We start from the raw sequence: 14,614 nt of genomic DNA, 5'->3' as shown, positions 1-14,614 counted from the left end.
AGCATTGATAATATACAATGATCAATATGAACATACAATAAAATTATTTGGGGGAAATCCCAAGCTTCTGAATAATTCAGAGTATTAGGTATTGACTCCCAAAGCTTCTGAATAATTTACCAATAACAATAGTTATTCCTCAGCTGCGAGAGAATTGTAATAACTATTGAAAGACAAAATTAGTACATTTGTGACATTTTGATATAGCCGTGATAATATACAGTCACCAATATAATCATACAGTAAAATTATTTGGGGTAAATGCCAAGTTTCTGAATAATTCAGAGTATTAGGTATTGACTACAAGTTTCTGAATAATTTACCAATAACAATAGTTATTCCTCAGCTGCGAGAGAATTGTAATAACTATTCAAAGACAAAATTAGTACATTTATGACATTTTGATATAGCCGTGATAATATACAGTCACCAATATAATCATACAGTAAAATTATTTGGGGTAAATGCCAAGGTTCTGAATAATTCAGAGTAATAGGTATTGACTACAAGTTTCTGAATAATTCGCCAATAACAATAATTATTCCTCAGCTGCGAGAGAATTGTAATAACTATTCAAAGACAAAATTAGTACATTTATGACATTTTGATATAGCCGTGATAATATACAGTCACCAATATAATCATACAGTAAAATTATTTGGGGTAAATGCCAAGTTTCTGAATAATTCAGAGTATTAGGTATTAACTCCCAAAGCTTCTGAATAATTTACCAATAACAATAGTTATTCCTCAGCTGCGAGAGAATTGTAATAACTATTCAAAGACAAAATTAGTACATTTATGACATTTTGATATAGCCGTGATAATATACAGTCACCAATATAATCATACAGTAAAATTATTTGGGGAAAATCCCAAGCTTCTGAATAATTCAGAGTATTAGGTATTAACTCCCAAAGCTTCTGAATAATTTACCAATAACAATAGTTATTCCTCAGCTGCAACAGAATAGTAATAACTATTCAAAGACAAGTTAAAATACACTTACGGCATTTTGATATACTAGTGACAATATACAGTCATCAATATAATCATACAGTAAAATTATTTGGGGGAAATCTGAATAATTCAGAATATTAGTTATTGGCACCAAGCATCTGAATAATTCGCCAATAACAATAGATATTCCTCAGCTACAACAGAATAGCCATAAATAATCAAAGATCCGATAAATACATATTCAACGTTTTGATATAGCAATAAAGATACATAATCATCAACATACTCATACAGGAAAATACTTTTTTTGTGGAGGGGAGAGATAGATTCCCCGAGCTTCTGAATAATGCACTGGCAAATAACAGCATCTATTCCTCATCCACAAGAGAAAGAAAGATACTAACTATTCGAAGACGATAAATATTCACTCAGGGTGCGATACACAAACCTCCTGTAACCTCATCCTAATTGATGGGAATCGTTTTGTATGGCTTGGCTATGTCTTAGCTATGTTTTTATTTGCAGAGAACAAGCGCCGGCCCATTGCTGTTGACATTGGCCAAAATGATATCAAACATCTTTCGGTTCGTACACGGATGTTGAATTTTGTCATTATCTCTCCAGCAAATAAAGGGGAAAGATTGTATTTGATTCGTGCAGCAGTGCATGTAATGGGGATGGAAAAATTGTGGGCGTATTACTCCAGAATAAACTCTCGTCTTGACTCAAATGTAATACTTGAATAATGTGGAACGACAATATAAATAGGTAGAGTTCTTGAATTTTATTGGATTTGGCTGGATTTGGAAAGATTTAGACAGCGAGAACAAAAAAAAATGAAAATAGAAAAATATAAGGAATCAATGCATGAAGATCATTACACCTTTCGTCTATATATACAAATAAAAGAAAAATTATATAAACCTCTAGAATAACTAAGATAAACAATACCTGGGACTAAAGGAGAAATAATATGATTATTTCTCCATCAATTGTCATCAGTGGTTTGAAAGAATAAATTGCTTCCGGAAAATTATCCTCAAAAAAAACTCATTTTCATCCAAAGCTTATTAATACAAATATATTTGCATCAAGTTTAAACCAAACGATTTTTACTGTAGATTACCAACATGTTTTAATTTTTCTTTCTTATTCGCTCTTTTGTTAATAGTTTTAGAAAGACATAAAATTGTCTATTTATGAATCAATGATTAAAATTTTAAATTTTTAAAAATTAGACTAATTTCCAAATTATTCAAATTTATTTATTAAAATAAATTCTTCCATTTAAAAGCTCAAATATAAAATTGGAAAATATATGTGGCAGTGTCATCTGAGCTTTTAAATAAATGGTTATAATATATTAAATAACGCAGAACGCCATCTGACTGATTTAAACATGTAAGAAACATAAAAAATAGGTTTTAAAAGTGATAATATTTTTAGGCTTTTTTGTAAATGGCATGATTTGTTACGAGCAAAATTGTTTTTTATGTGCAATCTTTCAAACCTAGAGCAAAGAAATTGGGACATCGATATTTTAAAGGGATTTTCTTTCGATATTTTAATTAATTAAAAATTAAGTGAAGTTTTGATTTTTACCAAGATAACTTTCGCAAATATTTTAGAAAAAGAATAATTTTTATATCATCTTGAATATTTATATTTTTAGTAATACTAATTTGATCAGGATTTTTGTGGATTTTTTTTTCTCTAATTCTGATATTTTTGAAAAATATTAAATATTGCTTAAAAATAACCAATCAATGATTATTTACAATTTTACACAAAAATAAACTCAAATAATAAAAATACAAAAACAAATACATGAAGTCAAAAACATTATACAATTACGCTGTTTTGAATATCAGATTCAACTTTCTTTTTACTTTCTAGTATACTAAGAGAAAACATTGTAATCATCTGTCAAATAATTGGAATTCCAACGGATAAAATTTGGTAAATGGAATTAACATCAAATTTATAGATTTTTTTAATCAAATTTTGAACAAAATTCATTCAGAGGAGGTCTATCTGCTCGGTTGTCTGAGTACAAAATAATAGAATATAAAAAGTAAAACAGCTGGACAAATAAAATTTGGTACACATATTAAGCATTTAAAATATCGATTTAAATCTACGAAACGATATATAATCTTGTTAATTACAATTATAATTCTATGCCAAATTTTGGTTTCCACCGGTTGGAAGAAAAAACGTGCCCCAAAATATTAAATCTATTTTCGGGTACTATTGTACGAATCTCACGCCAGAAATTAATGAACAAAAAAATCGCCAAGAATCACACAACAAATTGAGCAAAAAATGCTAGATTAACGCCAAAGTCCAATTCGCCGACACCATTTCAAAGCATTCGGGACCTGACCCTAAATCCAAAATTTTACGCGGGCATTTTGGAGAAGGATAACGCCTTTATTATAGATAATGCTAGGAAGTCTTGGGGGCATCAGCCCCGCTGATTCTAAATTGTGCCATGTCGTTTCGATTCAGTGATTTTGATAATCAAATGATGAAGTGAGTGGAACCATTCAATGCTTTTACTTTCCTTTCCTCTTCTTCCAGTTGATCTGGAACGGTGCCACCCCACGCAGCCCTTCCGCTGCCCGGGAGACAAAACCATCTGCATCTCCATCCAGTACCTCTGCGACGGCGCATCCGACTGCCCCGACGGATACGACGAGGACCTCAGGCTCTGCACCGCCGGTAAGAACTTACTCTTTTTTTTTTAAACATTTATTTTTTTTCATTTCTTTCAAACCTGTAACAAATTAAATAAAAATACAATTCCATTAATTTAATGAAAAGAAGTATAAATCTCAAATATTTGTAACTTATTAGTTTTTTTATATAATTTTAAATTAAGAATAATGAACATATGAAAACCCGAAAATAATCAATGTTACAATGAAACCCTGAAATCAGCCAAAGAACGAATCAACAAGAGAAAACGCGTTTTAACTGACAGCGCTAGGGTGAACCGAATTAACAAGGAAAAACGCGTTCTAACTGACAGCGCTAGGGAGAACCCAAATTAACTAGGAAAAACGCTTTCTGACAGCACTAGAGAGAAGCCGAATTAACTAGGGAAAACGCATTCTAACTGACAGCGTTAGGAAGAACCCGAATTAACTAGGGAAAACGCATTTTAACTGACAGCGTTAGGAAGAATCCGAATCAACTTGAGAAAACGCGTTTTTACTAACAGCGCTAGGGAGAACCCGAATTAACTATGGAAAAAGAGTTTTAACTGACAGCGCTAGGGAGAACCCGAATTAACAAGGGAAAACGCATTCTAAGTGACAGCGCTAGGAAGAACCCGAATTAACTAGGGAAAACGCATTTTAACTGACAGCGTTAGGGAGAATCCGAATCAACTTGAGAAAACGCGTTTTTACTAACAGCGCTAGGGAGAACCCGAATTAACTAGGCAAAAAGAGTTTTAACTGACAGCGCTAGGGAGAACCCGAATTAACAAGGGAAAACGCATTCTAAGTGACAGCGTTAGGAAGAACCCGAATTAACTAGGGAAAACGCATTTTAACTGACAGCGTTAGGAAGAATCCGAATCAACTTGAGAAAACGCGTTTTTACTAACAGCGCTAGGGAGAACCCGAATTAACTAGGCAAAAAGAGTTTTAACTGACAGCGCTAGGGAGAACCCGAATTAACAAGGGAAAACGCATTCTAAGTGACAGCGCTAGGAAGAACCCGAATTAACTAGGGAAAACGCGTTTTAACTGCCAGCGCTAGGAAGAACCCAAATTAACAAGGGAAAACGCGTTTTAACTGACAGCGCTAGGGTGAACCCGAATTAACTAGGAAAAACGCGTTTTAACTGGCATCGGTAGGGAGAACCCGTTTTAACTGACATCGGTAGGGAGAACCCAAATTAACTAGGGAAAACGCGTTCTAACTGACAGCGCTAGGGAGCATCCGAATTAACTAGGAAAAACGCGTTCTAACTGACAGCGCTAGGGAAAACCCGAATTAACTAGGGAAAACACGTGTTAACTGACATTGCTAGGGAGAATCCGAATTAACTAGGGAAAACGCATACTAACTGACAGCAATAGGGAGAACATGAATTAACTGGGGAAAACGCATACTAACTGACAGAGATAGGGAGAACAGGAATTAACTAGGGAAAACGCGTTCTAACTGACAAAGCTAGGGATAACTCGTTTTCTCTAGTTATTTCAGGTGTTGTCCAGTTAAAACCATATGAATCTAAATTTCTTGTTTGTGAAATTTTCAAAGCAAGTGCAGTCGTCTAGTTTTATTCATGCTGAAACGTGTTTGTGCTGTTGATTTATTTATGATAAGTGAAGAAAACGTTAATGCTTTTTGCGCCAAAAAGTGGAAAAATATGTTTTTTTGGACAATTGCAGTTTTTTATATAAAAAAACTGAATAACTTTAAAGTTATAAGGAAAAAAGACCAAATAACTTTATGATGAATACAACTCTCTTTTATCTGAGATTGTAGAAGCAAAACCTGCCGTTAGCAAGACTTCAATTCAATACTGCAGATTAAAAAGGTTTGACATTCTTGAAATCAGTGGAGTAAAAAAAATGGTTTCTTCAAATGAGCCCATCAAATATTATTTACCAGTCGAAGACATTTTTGATTCTATGTAATTTTTACATGTGGCCATAAGACATTTGGGACAGATACAGGCTTAAAATTGAAAATTCAAGAAAATTTGCTAACATAACTACTGAGATGATACAAATTTTTTATCGATGTATGAAACACGTCAACGGAAAAAATTTTTAATAAAATTGAGAGAAAGGTTTGGTTTCCAAACCCATAATTCACTCAGAAATGAATAGTCTCTACCAAGTGGATTTGATTAACAGGAAATCTCAGGCAGATAATGAATTTAGGTTTATTATGGTTTAATAGGAACATTTAACAAATTTTACATTACTTGCGACCACTTCAGAGCAAAGGAACGGCAGAGGTTGGTTTGCAAGTACTTGATATCTTTTTTGATACTGGGGCTCTCTGTATTCTGCAATCTGATAATGGAAGAGAGTTTGTAAAACACGTTATAGAGCAGTTATGTACGTATTGGCAATAATTGAATATTGTTCCTGGAAAACCTCACTAGAAAATATGTTGTCTTCAGACATGAAGCTAGAAAACTGTCCAATGCTCTTCGTTTTGTCTAATCCATGAAAAACAAAGCTCACATTCAAGAACTAAACAATCACCATACAAAGATATGTTTGGGATTGAACCAAGAATTGAAATGACAACCACAACCTTGCCATCAGATATTATAAAAAATATCGAAGACGAGGATGAACTACAGAAAATTTTCAAGGACATGAATGCAGAAGAGTCAGAAACTGAATAAGCACAATCAGGGAAGCATATGCTTGCTAAAATGTCGCCAACATTTTTCCAATTATAGAGGAAGCCAAAGAAACTACAATAAAGAAAGCGAACCGAATGAAAAAGATCTCCGATGCAACACATTCCGAGTTTGATATTTGAGGAAATGTCGTTGTTTCCATTCCATATGTTGATATTGTAAAAACTGATTTGCGAAATCTCATCGGTGTAGTGCTTGAAAGAAAAATTAAGATGGCCTGTACAAAATTGGCAAGAAAGATAGAGTTCTGAACAAACTGTATCCGAAGTAATATTAAACTTATATATTTAAACTTAATTATTTCAGTACTTATTCAATAAATATATGGTTATTACTTATATTAACTTTATAAGTATTTATGCAGTAGACTACAGCTAATCAGGGTACAAGTTTGATACAAAAATTTAATATATTCACTGATTTTCAGACCTCAATTCGATGTATCGCCGCAAATTTTCCTGGCTCAAGAACGAGTACCGAATCGGGACATTTCGCTGAGAACAGAAGCAAGAAAAGGAATTGTAGGAATTGGACAAGGGTCCTCCCACTGTTCTTTTAAAATAAACTGTTCTTCAAAGAGATGTCTCTCTATGAAAAATGGTTTTCTTTGCAATTCTAAGTATCACAGCAATTTGCCATATCGAAATAAGTAATTTGTAATAATGGTACTGTATTAAGCAGTATTCAAGTAAAGTATTTCTTCCTCAATGCTAAGTTCTTTCCTGAAATACTGTATTAGTAAATATAGTTTAATACAATAATTTTATATTAAATTATATTGTCTAACAAATCAGTCAAAACACGAATAATACTTGTTCTCCCTAGCGCTGTCAGTTAGAACCCGTTTTCCCTAGTTAATTGGGGTTCTCCTTAACGATGTCAGTTAAAACGCGTTTTCCCTAGTTAATTCAAGTTCTCCCTAGTGTTGTCAGTTATAACGCGTTTTATTACAATATTTCATTATTTTTGAAATATAGTTCAACCATGAAAACACGTTATGATGTTCAATTTTTACTAACCCTAAATTATCAGTTGTCAAATAGTTTTTTTAATAGAGTTGCCAAAACTTTATTGCACGAATGGTGACAAATTCAAATCTTGGACACCCTTGGGACACCCTTTTTGGGACGCCTTTTATTTTACAGTATATACACTTTTTAAGTTACACGCATTATAATGTCTTATGATTTATTCAATTAACTGCATGTTTTTCGTTTTCCAGTCATATCAGTGTGAAGTTTTTTTTTAAATATACATTCTACATTAATATTCAACTTCCAAAAACGTCAATAATCTGAGCCAACAGGCTAGTCGCCTAAGGCAGCTGGTTCTTAATACATTACGTATATTTGGATTGTAATACGTGTTCGTTTAATTTGCTCACATCTAAGAACCACTAGATCCTGAGTGACCTTGACGATGTTACTGGTGAGTGGTAAATCAATTTAGTGCTTCTTAATTTAGAATTTGTTTTTTAAAAAAGAATACGAATGGTATAATGGTTAAAATCTGAATCCTGTCGTTAAAAGGATATCAAAGCTGACAGCAATCGCTCCAGGACATGATCGTTTTAATGATCTCTGATGAAAATCAAAAGGAAAAAGGTTGAAATGTTACTGAAGGTGAAAAAAAAGGATCTTTTATTGAATGTCATTGATTTTTTTTAAATACCTCCGGCTATCTGATCTTAATTGATTGTTCCAAATAAGTTGAATTTAAAGTTGGAAATTGATTGTTACAAAGATGGGAAATGAAAATATAAAATCAAAGGAGATTTGAACAACTAGCCTAAAGTATCGTAGTATGATTATTCATTAGTCTTGATTCGCTGTCGGCATCGTTATTTTTTTTTTAATTCCCGGTTATAGCAAAGAGGATTTCAGCACACAAATAAATTGTTTAAAATGACGTCACAAAATGTGCATACATAAATCCAATAACTGAGACAATACAAGTAATAATAGTTCTAATAAGTAGATAAAATATTTTTTTAATTAGGAAATTAGATTAGTTATATACTTAAGAAAATAACACTGCTGTTCACTCAAAACCCAGTTTTCAATCAATGTTTCAACTTTAAAGTAATTTTAAATGGTGTAAAAAAAAATTCTGTATAATAATATATCCCAAAAATATTTGGGAAAATTATGAATCAATATTTTATTAAAAATTCATTAAAAATTTGAAAAAATTCTTAATATTTTCTCATATACAAAGAGATAATACTGTAACCATCAAACAATTTGTACTCAATATTTCGACGATTCTTTGTTTTTCAGATTTCCTGGATTCTGAAAAAAAACATATTTTTGAAATTATATCTATCTGTCTGTGAACACGATAATTCAAAAACGCTTTGTACTTGAAGAATAATATTTTATGTATAGTATCTATTTCAAACTATAGATGTCTGTCAAATTTTGAATGAAATTCAATAAGCAGAAATCTGCCCTCTAGGTTATCAGACTCTGTTCACAAAACGACGATACCAAGATGTATAATATTTAATAGACAGTTTTAACATCTAATATTAAAGGTTAAGTAAGGTTAAGGTAGGTTGTTCAGGTTAAGTATCAAAGTTTAAACCAAATTCATCAAGAAATCCATCATCTGTCGGTCTTTTCTTTCACAAGCATGTAAAAATACCACTCAAAATCGCAGTGACGCAAATATAAAAACATTAGAATACTATTTTGTGACTACAATTGTAATTCTATGTCAAGTTTTAATTTCTTTCTACCAAAAAGAGGTTGCCCAAAACAGAAATTTGATTGTACAGTTCTTTTGGCGATTAATCTCATCCAAACGATTAATCGCGAAAATTTTACTCCAATAGGCTCTTTCATTACTATTTTTTTCCTGTGCATACGGTTTTTAATACACAAAAACAGCGCCAGGATAGCCTGGTTGGTAGGGCATTGGACTTGCTTCCCTTAGGTTGTGAGTTCAAACCCCAACGGCCGAACACTTTCCGTGTGTGTGGTGACTGGCCCATGTATAAATCTATCGTGGTTCACAAAGTCCTCCGTGCCGAGCGTAACAGAATTGGGGGTACTGATTCAAAGGTGATCGTTCTCTGATTCAGACCTAAATTACAATCTGTGGTTGAGTGAATGAAATGCATGAAGGAAGTCCGCCCCGTGCCGGTGGACAGAGGGAGCATAGGGGTAGCGCTTACCCGTAACCTGGGCGTCCTGTAATCGAGTCCCGGTTCAGGCATGGTTATTCTTCATCTGTGTTCTATCTGTGAGGTGTGTGAATGTGCCCCCTGTAAGAAGGAGTTGTGCAAGCGAATGTGCGAGTTTCATCTTCATATGAGCTAGAAGTCAGACCTCTGCCCTCGGGTGCTCAGGGGTCTTTACCCTCAGAAACTACTGCACCCCCTTTCCGCGGTAACGCAGACACGACATCATCATCATCAAGTCCGCCCCGTGAAAAGGGTTGTGACGCGTGAGTAGCTAAACTGTATCCTTGGCCCCAGTTGGCGCTACTGTAAAAACACGAGACGCTCAATCGGCTTAAATTGCTGACAGATAACTGTCAGCGGGCTTTTAAAGTGCCATAAATCACAATACAGATATATTTTTCAAACCCAGAATTTTCTGAATTGGGAAGTTTCAGCAAATCTCCATCTTTTTGACGATTGAAATACTTTCTCTTTGCATGGCTTCGTATACGAAAAAGTAAAAGGGGTAAATAAAGATTTTAAAATTTTTAATGAATATCAAACTTTGAGCGCCAAGTTTATCCCAAATTCCTGCTGCATTTCTTATTTACAAAATTCAGCTGTACACAAAACATTCTAGATTGTTCATTCGAAAAGACTGAAAGGAAAACATTCCTATTAGCTTAATTCAGATTTTTAACTACAAAGCATAAACAAACTAACTAACATCTAAACAACGTTCGAATAGTAAATGCAATTTCCATTCTTACACTGCATTTCGTATACGAAAAAGTAAAAGGGGTAAATAAAGATTTTAAAATTTTTAATGAATATCAAACTTTGAGCGCCAAGTTTATCCCAAATTCCTGCTGCATTTCTTAATTGCAAAATTCAGCTATACACAAAACATTCTAGATTGTACATTCGAAAAGACTGAAAGGAAAACATTCCTATTAGCTTAATTCAGATTTTTAACTACAAAGCATAAACAAACTAACTAACATCTAAACAACGTTCGAATAGTAAATGCAATTTCCATTCTTACACTGCATTTCGTATACGAAAAAGTAAAAGGGGTAAATAAAGATTTTAAAATTTTTAATGAATATCAAACTTTGAGCGCCAAGTTTATCCCAAATTCCTGCTGCATTTCTTATTTACAAAATTCAGCTGTACACAAAACATTCTAGATTGTACATTCGAAAAGACTGAAAGGAAAACATTCCTATTAGCTTAATTCAGATTTTTAACTACAAAGCATAAACAAACTAACTAACATCTAAACAACGTTCGAATAGTAAATGCAATTTCCATTCTTACACTGCATTTCGTATACGAAAAAGTAAAAGGGGTAAATAAAGATTTTAAAATTTTTAATGAATATCAAACTTTGAGCGCCAAGTTTATCCCAAATTCCTGCTGCATTTCTTAATTGCAAAATTCAGCTATACACAAAACATTCTAGATTGTACATTCGAAAAGACTGAAAGGAAAACATTCCTATTAGCTTAATTCAGATTTTTAACTACAAAGCATAAACAAACTAACTAACATCTAAACAACGTTCGAATAGTAAATGCAATTTCCATTCTTACACTGCATTTCGTATACGAAAAAGTAAAAGGGGTAAATAAAGATTTTAAAATTTTTAATGAATATCAAACTTTGAGCGCCAAGTTTATCCCAAATTCCTGCTGCATTTCTTAATTGCAAAATTCAGCTATACACAAAACATTCTAGATTGTACATTCGAAAAGACTGAAAGGAAAACATTCCTATTAGCTTAATTCAGATTTTTAACTACAAAGCATAAACAAACTAACTAACATCTAAACAACGTTCGAATAGTAAATGCAATTTCCATTCTTACACTGCATTTCGTATACGAAAAAGTAAAAGGGGTAAATAAAGATTTTAAAATTTTTAATGAATATCAAACTTTGAGCGCCAAGTTTATCCCAAATTCCTGCTGCATTTCTTAATTGCAAAATTCAGCTATACACAAAACATTCTAGATTGTACCTTCGAAAAGACTGAAAGGAAAACATTCCTATTAGCTTAATTCAGATTTTTAACTACAAAGCATAAACAAACTAACTAACATCTAAACAACGTTCGAATAGTAAATGCAATTTCCATTCTTACACTGCATTTCGTATACGAAAAAGTAAAAGGGGTAAATAAAGATTTTAAAATTTTTAATGAATATCAAACTTTGAGCGCCAAGTTTATCCCAAATTCCTGCTGCATTTCTTAATTGCAAAATTCAGCTATACACAAAACATTCTAGATTGTACATTCGAAAAGACTGAAAGGAAAACATTCCTATTAGCTTAATTCAGATTTTTAACTACAAAGCATAAACAAACTAACTAACATCTGAACAACGGTCAAATAGTAAATGCAATTTCCATTCTTACACTGCATTTCGTATACGAAAAAGTAAAAGGGGTAAATAAAGATTTTAAAATTTTTAATGAATATCAAACTTTGAGCGCCAAGTTTATCCCAAATTCCTGCTGCATTTCTTATTTACAAAATTCAGCTGTACACAAAACATTCTAGATTGTACATTCGAAAAGACTGAAAGGAAAACATTCCTATTAGCTTAATTCAGATTTTTAACTACAAAGCATAAACAAACTAACTAACATCTAAACAACGTTCGAATAGTAAATGCAATTTCCATTCTTACACTGCATTTCGTATACGAAAAAGTAAAAGGGGTAAATAAAGATTTTAAAATTTTTAATGAATATCAAACTTTGAGCGCCAAGTTTATCCCAAATTCCTGCTGCATTTCTTAATTGCAAAATTCAGCTATACACAAAACATTCTAGATTGTACATTCGAAAAGACTGAAAGGAAAACATTCCTATTAGCTTAATTCAGATTTTTAACTACAAAGCATAAACAAACTAACTAACATCTAAACAACGTTCGAATAGTAAATGCAATTTCCATTCTTACACTGCATTTCGTATACGAAAAAGTAAAAGGGGTAAATAAAGATTTTAAAATTTTTAATGAATATCAAACTTTGAGCGCCAAGTTTATCCCAAATTCCTGCTGCATTTCTTAATTGCAAAATTCAGCCATACACAAAACATTCTAGATTGTACATTCGAAAAGACTGAAAGGAAAACATTCCTATTAGCTTAATTCAGATTTTTAACTACAAAGCATAAACAAACTAACTAACATCTAAACAACGTTCGAATAGTAAATGCAATTTCCATTCTTACACTGCATTTCGTATACGAAAAAGTAAAAGGGGTAAATAAAGATTTTAAAATTTTTAATGAATATCAAACTTTGAGCGCCAAGTTTATCCCAAATTCCTGCTGCATTTCTTAATTGCAAAATTCAGCTGTACACAAAACATTCTAGATTGTACATTCGAAAAGACTGAAAGGAAAACATTCCTATTAGTTTAATTCAGATTTTTAACTACAAAGCATAAACAAACTAACTAACATCTAAACAACGCTCGAATAGTAAATGCAATTTCTATTCTTACACTGCATTTCGTATACGAAAAAGTAAAAGGGGTAAATAAAGATTTTAAAATTTTTAATGAATATCAAACTTTGAGCGCCAAGTTTATCCCAAATTCCTGCTGCATTTCTTAATTGCAAAATTCAGCCATACACAAAACATTCTAGATTGTACATTCGAAAAGACTGAAAGGAAAACATTCCTATTAGCTTAATTCAGATTTTTAACTACAAAGCATAAACAAACTAACTAACATCTAAACAACGTTCGAATAGTAAATGCAATTTCCATTCTTACACTGCATTTCGTATACGAAAAAGTAAAAGGGGTAAATAAAGATTTTAAAATTTTTAATGAATATCAAACTTTGAGCGCCAAGTTTATCCCAAATTCCTGCTGCATTTCTTAATTGCAAAATTCAGCTGTACACAAAACATTCTAGATTGTACATTCGAAAAGACTGAAAGGAAAACATTCCTATTAGTTTAATTCAGATTTTTAACTACAAAGCATAAACAAACTAACTAACATCTAAACAACGCTCGAATAGTAAATGCAATTTCCATTCTTACACTGCATTTCGTATACGAAAAAGTAAAAGGGGTAAATAAAGATTTTAAAATTTTTAATGAATATCAAACTTTGAGCGCCAAGTTTATCCCAAATTCCTGCTGCATTGCTTATTTACAAAATTCAGCTGTACACAAAACATTCTAGATTGTACATTCGAAAAGACTGAAAGGAACACATTCCTATTAGCTTAATTCAGATTTTTAACTACAAAGCATAAACAAACTAACTAACATCTAAACAACGCTCGAATAGTAAATGCAATTTCCATTCTTACACTGCATTTCTACGAAAAAGAAAAAAAAAAGTAAACCTTCAAAAAAGATTCCTGTAGGATATTCTTTTTTTTTTTTTCTTGAGAAGAGAAAAAGCACTTCTTTAAAAGGAAACCAATTTGCTCGAAGAAAGTACACAAAGTCCAGATCGAGCGAGGTAAAAATGTACTCTCAGACGAGGGAATATACGCCGACGAGACGAGCATCGATTCCTCTGAAATTTAATTTATAATGGATAAGTTCTTTTACTGTTTATCTGCACACAAAACTCTGGCAAGTTTCTTTGGCTTGCCAGAGTAATGGAGATTGCAAAGTGGTCTGAACTATTCATAGAAATTTTGTAAATTGAAATTTTTTTTTCTAGATTAACGATGAATGGTATTTTTTGTTTCAATGGTGAGGTAGAGTTTTGAAATATTTTAAGGAAAACACTACCGTATGATAGATAGATAAATTATATTTCAGTAGCGAAGTAAGATTTTAAAATATTTTAAGGCAGATAAATTTGATATGATGGAGGCATAGACAAGTTTTATTTGAATAGTGAAGTAACATTTTGAAATATTTTGCCATACAGTGCCGTATGATAGGTAGATAAGTTTTATTTCAGTAGTGCATTGAGAATTTAAAATATTTTAAGGTTAATATATGTAATGTGATAGATATATAGATATTTTCTTTGAATAGCGAGGAACATTTAAAAATATTTTAAGGCAGATACATGTGATATGATAGATATATAGA

At 32.2% G+C, this 14,614-nt stretch overlaps 1 protein-coding gene across 2 annotated transcripts in view; it reads left to right on the top strand.

Moving 5' to 3' along the window:
- The window catches only part of LOC129975136 (IDLSRF-like peptide), a 225,037-nt gene that overhangs the window by 179,748 nt on the left and 30,675 nt on the right, over positions 1 to 14,614 (top strand). Inside the window, exon 2 of one of the 2 annotated variants that reach the window (XM_056088088.1) lies at positions 3,547 to 3,684. In XM_056088088.1, the coding sequence (XP_055944063.1) occupies positions 3,547 to 3,684 (138 nt within the window). Of the gene's footprint in view, positions 1 to 3,543; positions 3,685 to 14,614 lie in introns of both variants that reach the window. The other variant, XM_056088087.1, reaches the window with a different exon arrangement.

The sequence above is a fragment of the Argiope bruennichi genome, chromosome 7 (assembly GCF_947563725.1).
Source record: "Argiope bruennichi chromosome 7, qqArgBrue1.1, whole genome shotgun sequence".
Lineage (NCBI taxonomy): Eukaryota > Metazoa > Arthropoda > Arachnida > Araneae > Araneidae > Argiope > Argiope bruennichi.
The sequence above is the reverse complement of the archived record's forward strand: the minus strand, read 5'-3'. Positions and strand labels throughout refer to the sequence as shown.